Raw genomic sequence first — 23,069 nt, 5'->3', positions numbered from 1 at the left:
CCATAAGAAATAACGTGTACTGTTAACGCATTATGTATCGCCAAGGCTTTACATATATTTGTGAAATATATTTCAAAATTACAAATTTTGTTTAATTACCTGTTTCATCATCCCAAATTCGACAGGGGCTGATAAAATTGGGATATTACCAATTGAGCACCACACTAGACTGTTCCAAATATAGAGCATTCAACATTTTGGGGCTAAACACAATTGTTGTGTTATAAACACTCATGTTATTATGTATGATACTGCCTTCCGTCTTTTTAATTCATCTTTTCAGAAATCAAGTAATTTATTAAATCTATTAACAGACAACTATTGGTTTTCCATCTCAGAAGACAGCATAAATCAGAAAATAACTGGAGTTGAAGAAGGAATCTCACTCTTCCAGGACATTAAGACGAATTAAAACTTGGTGAGAGAATTCCAGTGTATATATTTATCAATTTATATTGAAACTATATGATTATAAACCATAAAAAAAACCATCAGGGCATTCGATTGAAGCGATTTGGGTAGGAAGAGTTGAATCGTTAACTTCCTATTGTTAACATCTCGTGGATAAAGGGCGGGCTCTTCTCCCCATCTACACAGAGCAAAAAAAAGTTGGGATTTCTACATTTTCTACATTTCATTTTAAGAGTAAGGGAATCTTGGTACTTTTGAGTGCTATAATATTTGAATTGAATGCAAAATGTTTAATTTGAATGTTTTTATCCCAGTGTAAAATTGTTGTTTTCACAGTGAAAACAATCAAAACAAAATTAGTAAAATATTCAAAATCACTTTCATGTTTATTCTTTCTGGCAACCATGACAACAAAAATAAAAAATCTGGCAGCCAATGACGATCTGTCAAGTAAGAAATTTGTGGAAGTTATGTTTACAAAGTGGCCTCTCACGAATCTATCGTCTGCTTAGTGAATTTGTGATTTTTCGGTGTGATGACAAACGTAAACTACGCTAAGCCATGTACAGGGAGGACGAGCCCATTGCAACGGTGGATACAAACGGAAACTCCGTAAGTTTAAGGCCATTTAATTTAAGACATTTAAATGTGATGAGCCATTCCTCGACTCATAATGGTGACATAAGAAAAGACGCATCTGCGTCCGTCTTGCGAAATTTAAAACGGTGTATATGAGCTGACGAAATTTACGCTTGCGTTTTTTTCAGAATGAGTCCAACTCCAACGCTACCTTGTCGCTGTCGAAAGAATCGGATTACGATGTTACGCTGGAAACGGCAAGGAAACGGACCCCATCAAGCGGTTTGATTTTCTCCCACTTTATGCTATCAGCCCCGGCAAAGGATCATCAAGTAGCCCACCAGCCATGGCGAAAGGCAAACAAAGAAAGGAGCCGATTAGGGAGAGAAGCAACTCGCTCCTGTGGCGACCCGGAAGAGTGAGTAGTTTTGATTTTTGTATTTTGTACGCAATGCCAAGGGTGTATTCAGAAATTGGGCCGTAGGGGGGGTTGTAATTCCACAACAGTTTATGGTTTGGAAAATTTGCACGGCAAAAACTGTATTTCTATTTTTTTTTTGCGTTAATAAGGAGAAAACATTTTTTTAAAATTATCCAACAGTTTGCAGCTCCAGCTTATCAAAATTTTTACAAAGCACGATTTTTTAAATTTTCATACTTACATAAAAAATCTTTATTATTTGAATTCAATCAAATGGTCTTATATCCTTAGCTTTTTAGAGAATGAAAGAAAGATAACGTTTGAATTGAATTTTTAATATTTCATATGTCTAGTACTTTCCATTTAATTCCACCACGTTTTGTTATCTTTGCAGATATATTTGTATTGCACTCATCTCCATCGAACGATGGAACAGGGAGATGATGAGGAGCTGTTGGCGTGTTCCACTTTGAAGCGTCCCCGCCGTATATCAAGGCTGGCGAGATACGAGACTACCAAACAGAGGTCTGAAACGGATTATAATTTTTCGGTACGAATATAGAATCAACAGAATTCTGTAGACAATTTCCCTGTTGGATTATTTGAAGAGCTTGCGAAGCAATCCAGGACTGCACATTGTTATCGTGCCAAAATTGACGCTGCAGAACTGGGTCAACAAACTTGGACGGTGGCGTGCGATTTGATTGATTGAAGACCAGAAAATTAGGAATGTATTCATCAGGGATGTGCTGAAGCCTAGGAAAGGCCTATCGTACCAAGAAGGAAAAATCTGTGCTTTCAGAAATTTTGAGGGACTTTGAGACGGCCAACCGCCTGTTGCTGACGTGATCGCCGCTGCTGAATAATGAATTATTGGCAGTGGCTGATTTGCTACTCGCCGCTTCCACTTCCAGGCGCTATCGTATATGCGCAAATAGCCAGCGTAAGTTAACTGCAAGAAATTTGTATGGCGAAAGACATCTAACGCGGGTTTTCTCAAAATTAGGAACTTTTCATGAAAAACTATTTGGTACCGGTTATGTAGGAAGGTGTCCGCTACTACGCCTACCAAATATTTTTTCGATGAAGGTGCTTAATTTTGAGAAATCAGAACCCAGATGCCTTTCGCCATACTGATTTCAGAAAGTTAACTCCTAGTGTGCCGCTGTAATTACGATCAAAGCAGGCGATTCATTTTCATGAGTTGTGGGCTTTGCTGAATGGCCTGTTGCCGGATATATTCAACAGGGCAGATGTAAATGAATCGCCTGCTTTGATCGTAATTACAGCGGCACACTAGGAGTTAACTTTCTGAAATCAGTATGGCGAAAGGCATCTAAGGTTCGATTTCTCAAAATTAAGCACCTTCATCGAAAAAATATTTGGTAGGCGTAGTAGCGGACACCTTCCTACATAACCGGTACCAAATAGTTTTCATGAAAAGTTCCTGGTTCTGAGAAAACCCGCGTTAGATGTCTTCGCCATACAAACGATTAACTTACGCTGGCTATTTGCGCATATACGATAGCGCCTGGAAGTGGAAGCGGCGAGTAGCAAATCAGCCACTGCCAATAATTCATTCAACGCAAACGAATGCACTGGGGATAACAAACTGATCGAACGTTTGCATGCGGTGTTTATTTATTTTAATTTAATAGTTGTTGAAGCCTTTCCTCAATCGACGGATTGAAATCGGAATTAAAGGAGAGACTGCGCCGAAAAAGCAGGCCACAATCTTTGTCGGACTGTCCAAGATGCAACGCGAGTGATATTCCAAAATTCTCATGAAATATATCGACATTGTAAACGAAGCTGGTAAAATGGAAAAGATCCGCCTTCAGAACATTTTGATGCAGCTTATGAGGTGCACCCTCACCTGTTTTATGGTGCAGAGCCTGACCCACCATACAACACCGATCATCATTTGTTGAAGAACAGCGTAAAAATGGTCGTTTTGGATAACTTGTTAATCAAACTTCAGGAGCAGGAATCTCGAGTACTGGTTTACGACGATGACATCGACCGTATTCTGCTGTGAAGTGAAGAGCAAACTACCAAACGACGGTTTACGGAATAGTAATTTATTCAAAATGAGTGAAGGTTTGTAATAGATTGTTGTTATTTATTATTTTGCCGGAATTTCCGCGCTGAAATTTCGAACGCATTATGTAGGGTTATGTTTGTAACAGTCCATGGTTGTTTGCATTCCATTTCAGCCGCTCCGGATGATATGTGGACCCCGTTCAAGCACCTCTTCAATATTATCGACTGGTTCCTGTCGGCGTCCGGCAGTAGCGCTGAAGAACAGCAGGAACAAAATGTGGCCAGTCTGGATGCGCTGCTGCGAAAGCATAAGCAGAATTTCACCACCCTGCTGCTAAATCCACCGAAGAATGCCAAAAGCCGGGTAGGGATTACGGACGAAATAACGCTGCCTGAGTTTGGGTGGTGGACGAAAGTGTGATTATTTCCGATATGTACGATTTGAACGAGTACATTGCCCTGGAATTGCTTTGCACAGCGCAGCAGCAGATGCCGAATCATCCGGGGCTGCCGCGGGGCTAGGTGGTAGTATTGCTTAATAGGAAGTAGGAATAGTGCTTAGTAGGAAGTCGCTGATTGCGAGCTTGAAGGAGCTGTTTCAGGCCCGGGTTGGTGTGAGTTGGTGCACGGATGCGCCGCACGAGATTACGCAGCTGATCACAGCGTACACGGACGGGCTTGTGGCTGATGGAGTGCTTAATAAAATCGTGGAGTTGCGGAGGGAGTTGGACGTAACGAAAGAACTGGACGTTCTGACGATGAATCGGGCGCTGGGTCCGCGGAAGCATCATCGTCAGGTGCTGGATTTGTTCGAGAAGATTCGGGTGCTGTTGGCAACGTATTTGTTAACCTGGGCGACACAGTGCGGGCTTCCACAGGGAACGACAGTGAAGATGATCCGATACTTGGTCAAGTACAAGTCGACGGTATTGAGCGGAGGAGTGGACAATGTGACGCTGGCGCTTCATATGGCGTTGATGTACGGGTTGGGTATGAGCGTGATTCAGTGGTGGGAGGATGGGAAGCAGGTCGTGAAACGGCTGCCAATGGTGAGGGATCCGGAGTTCATCGAGAAGGTGATGGATTCAATGTGTTCATGTTGGGAGTGCGAAAGTTTGTGATCGGTTTGTAAATTGTTTTTTCTTATTGTATCTAAATATAGTATTCTTAAATAAAAATAAAAAATGAAACGAAACGGAATATTTATTTTGAATACGTAAAATTTTATGCTGACATACTAGACTCAAATTGAAAGCGCGCATAACTTGTTGTTTTGAAAGCTAAAATGTTAATTCGAAAGTAAAATACACATTTAGTTTTGAGAGGAAAATGTTGTTTTGAAAAGTCAACTCCTGTGACAGTTCTTCCCGATGTGACATTCTTGCACTTGTAAATTTAACAGTCGTATACTTTCTACTGAAAATCACTAACGAATTTTCTTAACTTTACTAACGTTTCTTTGACTTTTACCAACTATTTTTTTTTTGTGTGTATTGGGTCAATCTGGGAAACGAGGGCTTAATATTGTATTATTGATTATACGAACTTTCTTCTGGAAGGAGATTCTCTACTCATCCCGTGGATTTTGCATAAGTGTCTTTGCTTATGGAACCACCCCACCCATTTTGGCCCTTCATACAGGAGTTTGATGAAATGCATTCAATAATATAAACAGGATCAAATCGTTTGTCAGATATGACCAGTGCTATTGGCAGGTGCCTTGCTACAATAGATGGTAGTATCATCATCATCATCATCATTACATTGCTCTGATTCTTCCTGTGGCAAGATTGGAGAGCTTTCGGAGTGTTTGAACGTAATGGAACGTACAAACGGTCAAGCAGTTTGACCAACATTTACTCCACCTCTCGTTTATTCAAACATCCATCAAGTTTTACCAACAGTGACACGAACAATTAATTTATTCGACCAAAGATATCACACACGAAGCGCCAACTTGAGCACCAACCATCAAAAAATATATGGGAGTTTGTGCACTCACTGCAAATGCTCAAACATGTTCCACAACTCAAACCAAAATCAAACCGTTTTATTTATTTATTTTTTTCAACCGAGCCGCCAACTGTCAAAGGGTTGTTCGAACTAGAGATGTCGTAAAATCCCGATTAATCGATTAGTTACTAATCGATTACTCTTGATTCTTGTCGATTATTGAATCGATTTATCATTGTATAGTAATCGATTCAAAATTAATCGATTATCACAACGATGAATCGATTAATCGAAATAATCAATTAATTTTCGACATCCTTATGATGGGCCCTCCTTAGCCGTGCGGTAAGACGCGCGGCTACAAAGCAAGACCATGCTGAGGGTGGCTGGGTTCGATTCCCGGTGCCGGTCTAGACAATTTTCGGATTGGAAATTGTCTCGACTTCCTTGGGCATAAAAGTATCATCGTGTTAGCCTCTGTCGCGACCGGCCAATATTGAACTGGCTGCTGTTACTCCTACAGCCTCATGATATACGAATGGAGAAATGGTAACTTGGCTTAGAAACCTCGCAGTTAATAACTGTGGAAGTGCTTAATGAACACTAAGCTGCGAGGCGGCAATGTCCCAGTGGGGGATGCAATGCCAATGAAGAAGAAGAAGAAGATGATGTCGTAAAATTCTGATTAATCGATTAGTAACTAATCGATTACTCACGATTCATCTCGATTATTGAATCGATTAATCGTTGGGTAATAATCGATTCAAAATTAATCGATTATGACAACGATGAATCGATTAATCGAAGTAATCGATTAATTTGCGACATCTCTAGTTCGAACAACTTCACACACGTTCAAACAAAGCAGCAACCAAAGCGTTTTCTTGGGGGAGGAGTCAATGTTCGTCAAACTGCTTGACTGGTGTGTACGGCGGTAAAGGTAGCCTCACACCTCGGGAATTTGGTTCGCGGATTTTTTACCCATGTATAAATAAATAAATAATGTATTTAGAATTTGGGCACAGAAAATCAAAATGCTGGCCCCATTCAAAATACACGGGGACCTAAAATCCGGCGAAAAAAAATCCCAAGGGTGAGGTAGCCTTAAACAGGAGAACGGTATCTGACGGCGTCGCATGAATCACAAGTTAGTGCCCGAACACAATGTGAACGGCAATCCGGCAGAACGGAACTGCGGCAGAGCGGAATTGTTCTAAAACTGCCGTTGCCGTTCTGCCGTTGCCGCTTTGCCGCAGACCAACCCACAATGTGAACGGTTGAAAGGCGATACTGGCAGTTCAAATTAGCCACAAACAGTTTATTTTTGTAACATTATTTTCAGTATTTTCACTCTTATTAGTATAATAAAAGGAGTGCATCATGACTTGCTGTTTCTCAGAAAATATATACATTCATGAGCATATTTGTTTACAAAAATATATTTGTTTACAAATTATCTCTAAAAGTACCTCAGGCATTTTCATTCGTTGATCTTGATTTGGACGTTTGACGTTTACCGCTTCGCTGTTTCGCAAGTTTCCAAATTTCTGAGATTTAGTACAATGTCACTTTTGCCGCAGCGCCGTCATTGTGGGCTGCACCATATAGTTCCATGTGTTGGAAATTTGCCGTTACCGTTCTGCCCAGGCTATAGACATCCCTATCTAACTCCCTTAGCCTAAAAAATTTAATAGCCGCCATCTCCCGGGCACAGTGTGCAAATAGACCGCTGTCAGTTGCATGAGATGTCAACAATCGTCAACAACACCAATGATTGTAGCTTGATAATAAAAAATATCCACAACAATAAAAGAGCAGGATTTATTTTTAAATTCTGCTCAAGCTTTTCACGATGAAATAAAAGACAAATTGTTGTTCTCCATGTAAGTAAAATCAAAATTGATCATGTAGATAAGTTTTGAATCAATTAAACTCAATAGTCATATTTAATGAATATTCCCGATTAAAATTGCATATTGCTGAATTTGGATGTTTTATGATGTTAAGCTTTTTTAGATTTGACGTACGTTGCTTGGCGTTGGTGTTGGTGTTGGCTACGCTAAACATGAGCTCTTAGCATAGGCCTGGTTCTGCCGCATTGCCGTTCACATTGTGTTCGGGCACTTATACCAGGTGTATAAAGAACTGGGTATTGTTAAGCTTATACAACACAGCAGACTACGGTTGGCTGGACATGTTGTTTCTATGCTAGAAGAGCGTCAAGCGAAGATAATATTCAGTAGAGAATCCGGAAAAGGCCGTAGGATTCGTGGAAGGTCGCGTACACGATGACTTTTTGCAGTTGCAGAGAGCATATTCTTTAGTATACATCCTCTAGGCAAACGATCGCTATGTGGTTAGTTATATTTTGGATTGGAAACCGTATTGATCCTGCATGATGGTTTGTTTTTTTTTGACCCTCCTAGATATTTTTCTAGTGGTCACGCAAAATTTTAACAACTTCTCCTAAAACAGGCCAAATCTTAAAACTATTATACACTTGATCCCTCATTCGTCATCCATACAAAAATTTGGCGAAAAATTCGGAAAAATATAAATTTGTTCTCATGCGGCTATTTTTGTGCAGATTTGACAGATTTGATGAAGGGTTGGCTCGAAAAAAATATTTATTGACTAGATTACTAGACATCATAGAAAGGGGATCTAGTCTCTAGAATTCTAGAATTCCGTATAAAAACCCAACTTAATTCATCGAGTAGTGACACTGCCTTTATCGTATTTTGCTAAAACCAACCTTATATGGCGTTAATACAGTTCGATGTACCATTTTCTTCAACTTCAACTTTTAAACGCAACGCTCGATCGTTATCAAATCCAACAGTGATCAACTAGACCTTTCGAATGCAACTTGTTGCAAGAAAATCGGTTAAGGAATACTATATGGAAAGTTGTCTGATGTTTTTCTAAGCTTTTGTGCACACACATACACACACATTCACACGGGCAGACAAACATTGGCTCAGTTCGTCGAGCTGAGTCGATTGGTATAACACTATAGGTCTCCGAGAGTGTCAGGCCATTTGGCCGAATGTCGTTTGGCCGAATGCCGTTTAGCCGAAAAGTTAAAACATTTAACCTCAGATTACAAGTAGTGAATAGTGAGTAATGAGAAGTAGGAAGTGAGAAGTGAAAAGTGATAAAAAAAAACAGAGAACTTCTTCCCTGATTCTTCTTCCTTTCTCATTCTTCCTTTTTCTTCTTCCTTCTTCCTCCTTCTTCCTTCTTCCTTCTTCCTTCTTCCTTTTTCCTCCTTCTTTCTTCTTTCTTCTTCCTACTTACTTCTTCCTTCTTCCTTCTTCCTTCTTCCTTCTTCCTTCTTCCTTCTTCCTTCTTCCTTCTTCCTTCTTCCTTCTTCCTTCTTCCTTCTTCCTTCTTCCTTCTTCCTTCTTCCTTCTTCCTTCTTCCTTCTTCCTTCTTCCTTCTTCCTTCTTCCTTCTTCCTTCTTCCTTCTTCCTTCTTCCTTTTTTCCTTCATCCTTCTTTCTTCTTTCTTTTTTCTTCTTTCTTCTTCCTTCTTCTTTCTTCCTTCTTCCTTCTTCTTACTTCCTTTTTCCTTCTTCTTTCTTCCTTCTTCCTTGTTCCTTCTTCTTAAGGTGCCGTCAGACGTTGCAAGCAAATCACTCGCAACGAGCATTTTGTTCGCAGAAAGTGACAACTGTCAAAAATTTTTCTGTCTGACTACACTGAAAGTGATTGCATGCAAACAAATGACAACTCGTAAGCAAACGCTCGCTTGCAATGTGTGACTGCTCAGCGTTAAAAATTTTCAACTCGCAGAAACGAAATTGCGCTTGCTAGTGCAGCACTAGCAAATTTTTCGCTTGCAAAAGTGAAAACGTTTTCAGGTGGCAGTGTTGCACTGCAAAAATAGGGATGAAATTAGATTTTGTGGCCGAAAAACAAGTTTTTCGTTTTTGTTTATATTTGCATGAGAGTAAATCTGTCATTTGCTTAAAGTAAAAAATTGCTACGTGTGACTGCAATTGCGAGTGCTCTCAGAAATCATTCGTTCGCACGAGTGATTTGCTTGCAACGTCTGACGGAGCCTTTACTTCCTTTTTCCTTATTCCTTCGTCCTTCATCCTTCTTCCTTCATTCTTCTTCCTTCTCCTAATTCCTTGTTCCTTCTTCCTACTTCCTTCTCCCCTCTCCCTTTTTCCTTCTTCCTTATTCCTTCTTTCTTCTTCCTAATTCCTTATTTCTTGTTCCTTCTTCCTTCTTCGTTCTTCCTTTCTCCTTCTTCCTTCTTCCTCGTTCCTTCTTCCTTCTTCCTTCTTCCTTCTTCCTTCTTCCTTCTTCCTGCTTGCTTCTTCCGTCTTCTTTTTTCCTTCTTCCTTCTTCCTACTCCCTTCTTCCTTTTTTCCTTCTTCCTTCTTCCTTCTTCCTTCTTCCTTTTTACATCTTCCTTCGTCCTTCGTCCTTATTCTTTCTTCCCTCTTCCTTCTTTCTTCATTCTCGTTCCTTCTTCCTTATTTATTCTTCCTAATTCCTTCTTCTTTCTTCATTCTTTCTTCTTCCTTCTTCCTTCTTCCTTCTTCCTTCTTCCTTCTTCCTTTTTCTTTTTTCCTTCTTTCTTCTTCCTACTTTCTTCTTCCTTTTTCCTTCGTCCTTCTTCCTTCTTCTTTCTTCGCTCTTCATTCTTCCTTTTTCTTTTTTCCTTCTTCCTACTTCCTTCTTCCCTCTTCCTTCTTCCTTCTTCCTTCTTCTTTCTTCCTTCTTCCTACTTCCTTCTTCCTTCTTCCTTCGTCCTTCTTCCTTCTTCCTTCTTCGTTCTTCATTCTTCCTTCTTCCTTCTTCCTTCTTCCTTCTTCCTTCTTCCTTCTTCCTTCTTCCTTCTTCCTTCTTCCTTCTAACTTCTTCCGTCGTTTTTCGATTATATCTAGAGGAACATTTCTAAAGGTCCTAAGTAACATTTGTAAACAAATCGAGTTATTAGCGCAGACACTCAACTGTGCTCCTAATCTTAGCGGTCAATTTAAATCCACATTTATTTTTTCATTATTTCAATATATATTTTTTCCAGTGCAAAACGTCCAACCTGCATTATCGGCAATATCTGACAGATTTGTCGTTTGGACCTTTTGCAATTTGACGGTCCCATCTGAAATTTGCCAAAACAAAATCAAAATTTCAGATGGGACCTTTGGTCGCACATTAATAAATTTTTGTTTTCTCTATTAAAAGTATGTTTTGTAACTAAAATTAAATGAAGACAACACTCAAGAGTCGCCAAGAGCAAGCTAGTCCGCTAATCAATCAAGTTAGCTGGCGGAACTTTGATTATAATATATTATCTTGGCGGAGCTCTTTATCATCGGATTCCTGACCAAGCACGACATCGATCCCAACACAAACAAGAGGTAAGGGAATTTTAATATTATTTCATGCATTAGTTTAGTTTTTCTAATTACATTCTCCAGGGGTTACCTTCGTTTGTGAACTGCCGGTTAATGAAGGAAATGACTTCAGTGGAATCTTTGATTGCGAATCGCATATCGTACTGCTGCCAACCTCCCATACGGCAGATTCCAGGCAACCCAAATCCCCGCGCTAGCCGACGCTGTGCCCTTTCGTTATTAAGATCACATCCCATGGATTATTTGCTTAGGTGAGAAAGTCAATGCAGCTGATAAACCCGCATATTAATTTCAAATTAAATCAATCATTCCAAATTTTCAAAGAATGATTTTCTCACTGAAATTTTTTATTCTCTTCATACTAGGCTGGGCCAGTCGACTGTGCAAGCGCATCGAAAAGGAATTAGTGATCAACAATCAACTAACTGAACGTTTGCCGCGACAAGTACCGTGAGAAATTTTTTTAAACGGAACTCGCTCTCTTAACGATGGTCTGGAGGGGAGGAAAAATGTGGCCTACCAGAAGATCCTGAGCAATTTTAGGTTTTTCAGCGAGCTTTGCCACTGACGAAATGGAAGAGGGTTTACCATTGGCCGTCGTGCTGGCATATTGCAGAACTGTGATGACTTGGGAGCTCGTCTGGATTTCAAGACTCGGATCACCATACAGAGATCTCGGCCATTAGTCCCGTGTTATTCGATAGACTAAAATAAAGCATTAAAATCAAAACCATTAGATAAAAATGGAAAAAAAATGTGAAAAATTGAAAATTCATAATTCCTGTACTTTCTATTGAAAATCACTTAATCTTTTATCACATTAATGGGAGCAGTGTGTATTAGAAAGGAATTCCATCACAGACAGTGAACAGTCTTAATCATACGGAATTAATTTTATTGCTCGAACTTTGCCGCAGGTTGTTAAGAGCATCATTATGGGGCACAAGTATTTAAATTGCCTGTGCTATGATGTCGTTTTAGTTTAGTTATGGATGGCGAGTTCGATTCTTGGTCCGGTATGGAATGTTTTCGGATAGGAAATCTCGACACCCTAGGAATATTTACTGCATCCATTGTATGAGAAGCTTTCAAATAATAATTGAGAAAATGCACAATACTAAGTTGAAAAGCAGACCAAGTTACAAAAGAAATGCAGAGTAAATAAAAAGAAGTTATTAGTTGTTGGATAAATACTAGGCATATAATAACACCACTAGACTGGCTTTGGAAACAAAAAGTTATAGAATCCCACGGACAACTGCATTTCCTACCAATATGAGCTCAATCGGGCAGTTAGAATCAACTTCCCAAGCGAAATTGTTTTAGGGCTGTATATTTTGGCTGAAAACCTCATATAAACTGCATATTAAATGCGCCAGCGTATGCAATAGTTGATTGAGCTGAAATTTACAGAAAACAATACCTAAAATCAACTTATTACATGTAAAACTGAAAAGTGTAATTAAATTATACTAAGGTCCGAAGTGGCAGTCATCTTTGCATAATGTCCTACGTAACAAGTCCCAACTGAAAAATTAAAAACAATAGGTCCTAAGTAACAAAACTGTTTATAAACCATCCGTACTTTATGAAAAATGACAAACAAACATTATATTCGAATTCTACGACTGTTTTTACGTCTAAGAATCATTTAAAAACTGATATATTGTTTTTCTGTTAAAATAGGGAATATTTTTTTCATTCGAATTTTCATTTCTTGATTTCTCAGTTCGAGGTCAAAGTTAGTTAGGCCCATTTGAAATGTTCATCTAGATATCCTTTTGAGAGAAAAAGCGGTAAAAAAAAACTTTGGCCCTTTTTTAAAAAATAGTCTAGATCAATTTTGGAAAACTGAGTATGCAAAGTAGCTTTTTGTAACAAGGTCTACAAAGCAAGACCAAAGCAAGGTGGCCGTATTGGAAATTGTCTCCACTTCCCTGGGCATAAAAGTATCATCGTGTTAGCCTCATGATATACGAATGCAGAAATGGTAACTTGGCTTAGAAACCTCGCAGTTGATAACTGTGGAAGTGCTTAATGAACACTAAGCTGCGAGGCGGCAATGTCCTAGTGGGAGATGTAATGCCAATGAAGAAGAAGAAGATGTCCAGAAATGTTCATTAAAATCTAAAAGCGTGCTGCCAGCTCTATATACGATTTGGCACGAGATGGGTCAATGGTTTCAGTTGGATTGTTATATTCATATTCATCACCATGGCCCCTAATTTATGAACAGGAAGGTATACTTATTTAATAGGCAGGCGGTTTCTTAATTTACTAAGTCCAATTTCTCTCCTGATTCCACTGTGCCAGAACATATTCTTTTGAAGGTGCATACTTAAATATATGTACGTTATGTTCCCTTCCCACAGCATTCATACATCTATTTGTTGATGGTCTTATACAAAAAATCTCCCCTGCACATATGGTTTACATTTTTGGCAGTATCATCCTGGTGGGAATGGTGATTCTATTTTTTGTGACTTGTGTGCCAGATTTTTCACAGATTCGGTGACTTACGATCGAATTCGAAGTTTTACATATTGGTATCACTCCCATGGCACAGTCAGATGATTGCAATCATAAAGCGATGAACAGATTTCAATCGATATTATTGTCACTTGGGGTTTATTTTTTTTCCTTCAACCAATATTGATTCTATTTTGGGATACATCATTAGGCAGGCCTCCAGAAACAAACCAAGCCGTATTGTTTCGGGCCTCCACAGAACTTATAAGAGTGCGTATGCTACGAAGGACTTCATTCTTTGCAAATACACTTATGTATGTACACTCAAACACATGCACACAGATAATGACAAGAAATGGAATCACAGATGTGCGAAGAGAATTTCACTGCGTCACTCGCGTTCGGGAAAACTTCAGCACCAAATAAAGACAGGAAAACATCATTCCTCATCTTTCAATTTTGATAGCGATAAAATTGTAAAAAATATCCACTCTCGAGCGCAATCACATGATTTCACAGTTATTTTTCTTCATCTTTTCTTCCGTTGTTTATCTTGCTTTTCATGCATCACTTATACAAGCCTATGTACAGTGCCTCATCCCAGGCAGGTTAGCAGGACGACACTCGTGGTGTACACGGACAGAATCAATTAATTTGAAGATCACTATGATTGCATATAATCACTATAATCATATGAAGGTAGGCAAACGGAAATCACTAATTTCCTGCAAACTTCCTTGAACCCTGAACGAAACGAACCCATTGCGGAAATAACCTTCTCCCAAGCAGCAGCCTCACTGAGATTTTTCCCAACCACAAAAAAAATCACATCCTGAAAATTCATTTACCACACTAGACCGCAAACAGGATCTCCACGCGCCTAACGTCTTTGCAACCCGCATCACAACTGAGCTAACGTTTCTGGCTTAGCCGCAGTAAAAGAGATGCCTGTTCTCCGTCGAGCAGCACTTGCAGGCGAAAACTCGCTCCTGAAGGTATACTCTCCCATTCGTCCCTGTATTGATGTGAACGCATGTTTTGGCATGTGCCTCTGCCGACGACAACAATGTGCGGGAAAACGGGATGGAAAAACAACATTCACCCAGGAGTAGAACGACGGGCCCCCATTGTTGTGAAAAATCCGCACACGTGAGCGTCCTTCGGAGAGAGCGTGTTTATCAAATGCTCACCCAAACCCCCAGGCTATCGGGATTTCACTGTCGGCTGCTGCTCAGCCTGTTCATGTAGATACCTACCCAGAGCCACCAGTGTGGAGTGTCGTAGTAGGAAAGGTCGGAAAAGCGACAAACCAAACACCGCAAGGTTTCTCCGGAAAATGACAACAGAGCCCGAGAGCGATAGAATGGTCGAGTCGAACGAGTATTGGTTCAAATATAAAGACAAGAATTTCCCTCTCAGAACGGCTCGGAAAGTGACCTAGGGTACCGTCAGGTGCTTTGCGACCGACCTGTTTGCTTTCCTTATGCACTGTGCTGTTATATTCAGTTTTTCTATCTTTACGGCGCTCTCTAAATTACAGTCATCTGTAAGAAAAAAAAACCTGGTTTTTTCAAGTGCTTTACATTTATTTCCTGGTAAAACAAACGTTCCATAAATCGATTTTTGCAGCAAAATATAAATACAATAGGTATATTGCGCAAAACGTTTTGCAAAAGAAATAATTGGCCTCACAGCATTTTTTCTCGTAAACTACTTGAGAAACTTTTTGGGGAATACCTACATTTTAGATCCGTTTAAAGATAGATTCTCTATACAGAAAGGCTACATATTTGTATATTTTCTATTTTGAGGACTACAATAAAAATCCCTTTTCTCAAAAAAAAAAATGCCTATGAAAAACCCCGTGCCTTATTTCTAATGACCTTGCCATACTTTCTGTGAGAAAAAATCAAAGTTACACGAAACTTCGATATAATTTCATGTTTTTACAGCTTGGGCTCCTTCGAACTTCTTTTTGAGAAATGTCCATGGAAATAACTTCCTAAAATACTTAGGAGATATTCCTACGAAAATTCCTTCCAAAATTCGAAAATCCTGAAATTATTTCTGGACTTCCTAAAACAAATTGTTCCATGTAAGTATATCGAAATTCTTTAGGCAATTCAGATATTTATTATGGAATCCCTTTGAGGAATTCTTTGAAATTTTTGGGTTGACCCTTTCAGCACGACTTTTTTTACGTAGATTCAATGTACAAACTTGGGGTTTTTCACTGGATCCTGCCACTAGTATAGATGCTCTTATGTCTTACTGAAGATTGAAACGGTGAGAATAGGCATAACATAACCATTCACTATTCCAATACGAAGTAGATTGTTCCGGATTGAAATAGAAATAAGATGTGATATCAAGCGAAAGGTTTTACTTCCTGCTCCTTAGAACAGCTGTGAAAACCACAATAAAATTTGTTATAATCCTCAAAATTGATTAATCTTCTTCTTCTATATACATAAAAATGAATTTCTGTCTGTCTGAACCTTATAGACTCCGAAACTACTGAACCGATCTGCGTGAAAATGTGTATGCAGAGGTTTTCGGGGCCGGGGAAGGTTCTTAATATGGTTCGAGACCCCTCCCCCTTTTGGAAAGGGGGGCTCCCATACAAATGAAACACAAAATTTCTTCATAACTCGAGTATTATTCAGATAATAAATCAATTTAGGCGAAACAAAGTTCGTCGGGTCTGCTAGTCCATAATAAGAACGCATGCACCAGTTGTGGCACTATTCTTAATTTTGGTTCCTTATTTGGCAAATCCCATTGTTTTCTTATGGGACTGGCCAAATTGGGACCACTAGTGCGACAACTGGTGCAAAGGACTTCAAAAATTGAGCAAAATCAATTTTTACAATCATGCTTTGCTTGTTTTGGAGGAAATCAAAGGTGTTATCGTATCATATGAATATGCTTTATCGATATGTTCTTGGTTTGCGGTGATTTGATTGGCCATTTGGCATATAAAGCACTAGTGCGACAACTGGTGCTATAGCCACAACTGGTACATCTAGCCTACTTATAATGGTTTCATGACACACATGGAAAGTGAATCGCTATCTTAAAGAACATTGTAAAGCCATAATTATTACTTGGGATGTTTCCCGTAAGGCGAAAAGACGTATTTCTGTGGGGAAAATTGTCTTTTAAGACGTACGTAACCAGCTTACTGCCCATAAAAACATGAATAACCCCCTCAGATATGGAACGATTCGCATATGAGAATATCGAGCATGCATCAGCAGCTTGGCTTTCGTAACACACATACAGAAATGATCATCGCGCTAATATAAAACCTTAGTTTGGGTTTCCAAATAGCCCTGCGGGCAAAGGCGTAGGATTGCTATATGATGTTTTACGGGAGGAAAACATCCTGGACCCCTTGGGAATAGTATATCCATTGTACTTGTGTCACAAGATACATATTGCAATGGCGGACAAGAATAAGCTTTCAATTGAAAGCTGTGGAAATGCTTATAGAATACTTAATTGAAAAGCAGGCCAAGTTCCAGTTGGAATGAAGAGCCATAGAAGAAGAAGAAACCTTAGTTTATCATTTTCGGACATGAAGCATGGAAATTATGAATCTTTTGTGGCTTTCAAGCAAATTTGATGCGTATTATATTCGGTGAGGTGCTTGAAAATGATGTGTGCCACAGAAAGAGACAGTGACAGTGTATCAAGATATAAATATTGTGAATCCTATGAAATGTTGAAAAAAAAAAGCAAATACAAAGATTGTGAGACATGCAAAAATGAAAAAAAAAATACTCCAAAAACGCTTCAAATACAAGAAATAAATGATTTTTCAACAGGCCACATTGTGCTTCCGTGCTGTGCGGTTCTATTTTGCTGAAGGAAGTTTTTAATACTACCCGAAGCTATTCAAATTTGCACAGCACTGTGATATAAATAAGTGTACAGTTCACGGCGTCTCGGTACAGAATGTCTTTATTCAGTTTGTAACAATCTTGTTGGAGTGTCAGAGTATGCAAGATACATATAAAAGGTGGTTTATAATAATACACGTTTAAGTAATTTTAAGCAACTTCCCTTACATCTCCCCTTCAAACAATCTAGTAATAATCGAAATCGGTATCACGATTAGCACGAACCACCCTTCCGCTTCTTGTTCTCGTGGGACTGATGGCTTGCGTGAAACTTTGTTCAGGTTGCTGATGACTTCGAAACTTCTTCATCCGGAACTTGATGATCTTGATAAATGTTGTCGGCAAGCGAAGGTTGGCTTGATAGAGACTTACCAACGGGTTCTTCGTAGGCAGAAACCGTCCTTTGTTTGATGTCCCGAACATTTCTTCGAATAATATTCCCGTTTCTCAACTGTACCATGTATGATCTAGGTTGCTCCAGTTCCTTAGTTATTCTTCCTCTTTCCCAAAGCTTGGTCTTCGTATCTTGTAGCATGACGGCTTGCTTTTCATCGTATTCCGGTGGCTTTACCGCTCCTCTATCGGCGTATTTCTTCTGCTGTAGCCGTTCATCCTTCAGATTTTCCGGAACACAGTTGACTATACGAGGCTTGAGAACAACATCCGATGCTGGAATGGTAGAACGCAATGTACGGCTCATCAATCGTTGACTGGGTGACTCTAATTTATCATTTCGTGGTGTGTTGCGTAGCAAAAGAAGTGCCAACTGAACATCTGAACCATCCTCCGCACATCGCTTGAGCATTTGTTTTGCAGTCTGCACAAACCTCTCCGCTAATCCGTTACTTCTTGGAAAATGCGGACTAGACGTGACATGGTCGAATGACCACATTTGACTGAATTTAGCGAAATCGTGAGCTGAATATTGGGGTCCGTTATCGGTGTAGAGAATTCTTGGTATCCCATGTGTTGCAAACCATAGCTTCAACTTTTCGATGACTGCCTTCGCTGTGGGTTCTTTCAATTTGACGAAATCAAAATATCCTGAGTAGCTGTCAGCTATCAACAAATACTCGCTACCGTCGAAGTAAAACAGATCCGAGGAAACTATTTCGAATGGAAGTGCAGGAATTTCGTTGTTCATCAGCTCATGCTTAACATTGCATCGCTGATATTTCTGGCATACAGAACATTTTTCAACCATCTCCGCTATATCTGTTGTCATTCCGACCCAGAATAATGACTGCTTAGCTCGACGAGTGCACCCTTGAACTCCGGTGTGACCCTTGTGTATCTCTTTGAGCATCTTGTTCCTAAGGCTCTCTGGTATCACTACTTGATGTGACCGAAACACTAAACCATTGTATACTGCCATTTCGTCTCGAAACGACCAGTATTTTCGAAGGACTTCGGGAAGCAAACGTTTTTCATTTGGCCAACCGTCCATTATAATTTGAACTAGGCTGACCACTTCCGGATCTCTTGAGCTCTCTGCAACAATTTCTAACCGGGCTGGCTTCGTCGGACTGTTCCCTTGACACCACATTGTCTATGTCTCTGCTAAGTATATCCGGCAAAGGAATATCAGATCCTTTTTTGTACTTGATAACTGGGGCATATTGGACCACGTCAAGAAGAATACGTTTTAGTCGGGCAGGAGCTCTATCGAGGGTCTTTTTAAAGATCGATTCCAAAGGCTTATGATCAGTCTCGATTTCCAATTTTTTTCCGTATATATAGTCATGGAATCGGTTACACGCAAATCGAATTGCAGCCGCCTCTTTTTCGATTTGGGGGTAATTTTCTTGTGCTTTCGTCAATGATTTAGACGCATAAGCAACAGGTTTGCCGTTCTGGAGGAGCACTGCACCGAATGCTTTGGAACTAGCATCTACAGACAAGGTTACATCTGCATTCACGTCATAGTATGCTAGAACGGGTGGGGTTATCATAAGATGCTTGATTTTCAAAAACGCGTCTTCTTGATCATTACCCCAAAACCATTCTACATCTTTCACCAAAAGCCTTCTCAATGGCTCAGTTATCGACGAAAGATTCTCAATAAATTTTCCCAGGTAGGTAATTGTTCCTAGCACTCTTTGCAGCTGCAGTCTATTTGTCGGACGTTTTAATTTTTGTACTACTTCGAGCTTTTCAGGATCAGCTTTCAGACCAACATCGGTAACTAAGTGCCCCAAAATTTGACGGTTGATTGATTAAAAATACATTTTTCCTTATTAAGCTTCAACCCTGCGCTCCTAATTCGTCCCAGTACCACTTCTGTAATTTCATTCAGCCTTTTTTCGCTCACGGCATGAATGAGAATGTCGTCCATTGAACTTTCAACTCCGTCGATCCCTTCCAATAAGGAGCTCATCAATTTTTGAAATACCTCTGGCGCCGATGCTAGACCGAAAGGTAATCTTCTGCAAGTGTACCGTCCCCAAGGAGTGCCAAATGCCAAGTACTTTTTTGTTCTGTCTGATACCGGTATTTGCCAAAACCCCTTTTTCATGTCCAATATCGTGAAACGCTGAGATCCGACAATTCGCGCTGAAATTTCTTCTACTGTGGAAAGCGGATGTACGCGCCGGAGGAGGTTCTTATTCACTTGGGATGGGTCAATACAAATTCGTAGCTTACCTTTTTGTCGTACTATTACCATAGCATTGAGAACTGGTGTCGGTTCTGCAATTGGTTCGATGACGCCCATTTTCAGCATCAAATCCAATTCCTCCTTAACGGTCGCACGTAACGCGTGTGGTATTCTTCTTGGTGGGTCATTTTGGAATGCCGGATTCTCTACTAAATCGATATCGTAGATAAATCCTTTAACACAACCGAGACCACTAAACAGGGAGCTTTCCATATTCACCTCGTCCAGTCGCGCAATCAGGTTAAAACGAACACTTGTTTTTCTCCCAAGGATAGGTATGACATCCCCATCAACTATTTTAAATGTTGCACTCTCTCGACGGCCCCTCACCATCACTGGTAGTTCAACTTCACCTTTCACATTCACCTTGTGGTTTGTGTATGATATGAGTCTCTTCGTTTTCGACTGCTTCAGACTTTCACCCAGTGTACGAAAAATATCCCACGGTAGCACGTTGCATGCAGCACCGCTGTCAAGTTTCAATGTGATGCTCTTCCCATTTATCTTCACCGTTTCGTACCACACTTCATCACTGTGTTCGTCATCGTCATCGATTGCAGCGATGTACAATTCTTCCACTGACAGTTCTTCTTCATCATCCACTTCCAATGTTTTCACATATCGCGTATTCCCTTCTCTGCGTACGAAACTGGAAGCACCACTACCAAAACACTTTTCTGCGAAATGCCCCTTCTTTCCGCACTTTAAACACTTTCTGTTGAACGCTGGGCACATCTTCCGTCGATGCTCCCGCCCGCATCGATTGCATGGAAACAGCGTTTCACTTTGAGCATCATTCTCTAGTTTCTTCTGTCGAACAGAATCAACTTCCAGAGCCGGTTTCTCTAACATCACTTTTGTCTGCTTCACTGATTGCTCGAAACTGCGCACTATGTCAATTGTTTTCTGCAGATCATTAGCATCATTCAGCAATTGCGGTATCAAGTTCGTGTGGATTGTTCCGGCGATGATTCTATCTTTTATCATAGAATCGTGTAACACGCTGAAAGCGCATCGGTTTGCTTGTTCGCGGACTCGTGTAAAAAATGTATCGTACTGTTCACTCGCGTTCTGCACTATTCTGCCAAACACGTACCGTTCGTACGTAAGACACGATTTCGGAACAAAATATGCTTCGAATTTATCTTTCAGCACTTTTATGTCTCTCTCTTGGGAGTCTGACAGACCGAAAGTATCTAGCACTCGGACACACTCTTCACCAATACAGCTTGTCGCCAATGTCGTCGCTTGTATCTGTGGGGGTTTGCTTTCCAGCTCCGTTGCGACCGACCACCAATTGAACTGGCGCCACCACTGCTTCCATTTGGCGTCCATGTTCTCCTCAATGACAAGTGGTTTCGGTGGTTTAATCGACGCTAAATGAGTCGACATAACCTTATTACTGTCGTTCATGTTTTTCCCGGTGAAAACCTTTCCCGCTGCTTTCAAACTATTCCAAATATCAAAATAGTCATCGGTAATCCATTCAGGAATCCGAATTTCACTAACTAATCACTAAATAAAGCGATTTTTGCACTAGTACTTTCCAATTCTGACACCATGTGATATAAATAAGTGTACAGTTCACGGCGTCTCGGTACAGAATGTCTTTATTCAGTTTGTAACAATCTTGTTGGAGTGTCAGAGTATGCAAGATACATATAAAAGGTGGTTTATAATAATACACGTTTAAGTAATTTTAAGCAACTTCCCTTACAAGCACTATTTGTATAGCTACTGATGCCGTTATGATCTTTGCGTGGGCCCGTGCCTTCGTTTTAGTGGTGGTAATCCTGCCAAGGGCACCGTTCTGGAAAAAATACTCTTAGAAGATCACGTCTCCACGCTCAGCTATGAGCATTAATAAAAACAAGAGTGTTGGTTTTCGGACCGCCCTAATGAACCAATTTTCAAAGCAGTGCTCGGTGTACGGTTTGCAACAGCTTAAAACTATTGTATTTAATTTGCAGAATAAACGATAAATAAAATATATGTTACATTATTCGCTTCTTTTCCAGTACTTTCTATTACTAACTACTTACATTTATAGTTTCTTCCCGTTCTATCCTATTTCTAAAGGCTGATTTACCGACGGCTTATTTCGCTTTATCCTTCTACAAACATCGTTAGATTTTAGCAAAAATACAATATAATAAACCACATTTATCACCTTTTACCGATTTCAGAATTCACTATATGATCATATATGATCATGTGGATATATAAAACCATTGTCCGTCCCAGGACAACTTACGCTTCCCTTGTCTGGTGGCCTAAAACTAATGAGGCTGCTGCAAGGGCTAAGCTCAAAAAAAACCAACGCACCGCTTGCATAGCCATCACTGGTGCAGTTCGTAGTACACCCACTTTGGCCCTAGATGCAATGCTTCACCTGCCCCGGTTAGATAAATTCATAAAGCTGGAAGCGGAAAAAAGTGCTCTAAGGTTGAAGAGAACAAAAACACTGCTGTCGGGAGACCTTACGGGTCACCTCAGCATATTAAATGAATTTGCCATAAATCCCGCAATAGGAATTTGTAGTGACTGGATCGAAACGGTAGTCAATTATGACTTACCTTACGATGTGTTCATTCCTTCCCGCCAGGAGTGGGAAGGAGGTGGACCCAGCGTTCCAACAGGCTCTATAAATTTCTTCACAGATGGTTCGAAAATGAATAATCTGACAGGATCCGGAATCTATGGCCCTACAACAAAAATTTCTGTCCACTTAGGACAGTGGCCCACAGTATTTCAGGGGGAATATATGCAATATTAGAATGCGTGTTATTATGCCTGAGGAGAAAGTATAGATTTGCAAAAATATGTATTTTCTCTGACAGCCAAGCGGCACTTAAGTCGCTTAATAACTACACTTGTAACTCAAAGCTAGTGTGGGAATGCATTCTGGCTTTGAAAAACTTATCCATACGCAATCGAGTCTACCTATATTGGATCCCAGGACATACGGGTCTAGAGGGAAACGAGATTGCTGATGAGCTAGCCAGGAATGGATCTAATGAAAGGTTCATTGGCCCTGAGCCCTTCTGCGGGATCTCAGACTGCTCTGTAAAAATGGAACTGAACAAATATATGGTCAGTCAAATCACATCAAACTGGAATGCACTTCCCCATACGAGCCAATCCAAAAGGCTCGTAACGATTAACCTCAAGAAAACCCAACAACTATTAGGTCTCAACAAAAGGGATCTCAACATCTACACCGGTCTAATAACTGGACACTGCCCCTGCAGATAC

General features: G+C 40.1%; 3 protein-coding genes and 1 long non-coding RNA gene across 5 annotated transcripts in view; 2 read left to right on the top strand and 2 right to left on the bottom strand.

The window, feature by feature from the left end:
- LOC134213578 (facilitated trehalose transporter Tret1-like) overlaps nt 1-14,149 on the bottom strand; it is a 444,771-nt gene extending 430,622 nt beyond the window's left edge. The window contains exon 1 of the mRNA XM_062692750.1: nt 14,102-14,149. The gene's annotated coding sequence lies outside the window, so the exon portion shown is untranslated. The remainder of the gene's footprint in view (nt 1-14,101) is intronic.
- On the top strand, nt 674-4,611 carry LOC134217960 (uncharacterized). Of its 2 annotated transcripts, XR_009981202.1 has the most exons (5): nt 674-1,023; nt 1,179-1,408; nt 1,806-2,354; nt 3,070-3,511; nt 3,628-4,611. XR_009981202.1 is itself a non-coding variant. In XM_062696805.1 (2 exons), the coding sequence occupies exon 2, from the start codon at nt 4,213-4,215 to the stop codon at nt 4,573-4,575; it is 363 nt and encodes a 120-aa protein (XP_062552789.1). In that variant the 5' UTR covers nt 2,996-3,511; nt 3,628-4,212; the 3' UTR covers nt 4,576-4,599. The 2 variants fall into 2 exon arrangements, 1 of the variants encoding a protein (XP_062552789.1); XM_062696805.1 differs by lacking the exons at nt 674-1,023; nt 1,179-1,408; nt 1,806-2,354 and having other exon boundaries at nt 2,996-3,511; nt 3,628-4,599.
- Nucleotides 10,531-11,611, top strand: LOC134217959 (uncharacterized). Its single transcript, XR_009981201.1, has 3 exons — nt 10,531-10,787; nt 10,848-11,035; nt 11,150-11,611. It is a non-coding gene; the product is annotated as an uncharacterized LOC134217959 (long non-coding RNA).
- Nucleotides 14,150-17,435: 3,286 nt separating the features above from the next.
- Nucleotides 17,436-21,227, bottom strand: LOC134210364 (uncharacterized). Its single transcript, XM_062686418.1, has 2 exons — nt 19,802-21,227; nt 17,436-17,827 (listed from the first exon to the last, which is right to left on the bottom strand). Exons 1-2 carry the CDS (start codon nt 21,225-21,227, stop codon nt 17,436-17,438), a joined length of 1,818 nt encoding a protein of 605 aa, XP_062542402.1.
- Nucleotides 21,228-23,069: the final 1,842 nt, after the last annotated feature.

This window comes from Armigeres subalbatus, chromosome 2 (genome assembly GCF_024139115.2).
Source record: "Armigeres subalbatus isolate Guangzhou_Male chromosome 2, GZ_Asu_2, whole genome shotgun sequence".
NCBI classification, from domain to species: Eukaryota; Metazoa; Arthropoda; class Insecta; order Diptera; family Culicidae; genus Armigeres; species Armigeres subalbatus.
This window is presented reverse-complemented; position numbering and strand designations above follow the sequence as displayed.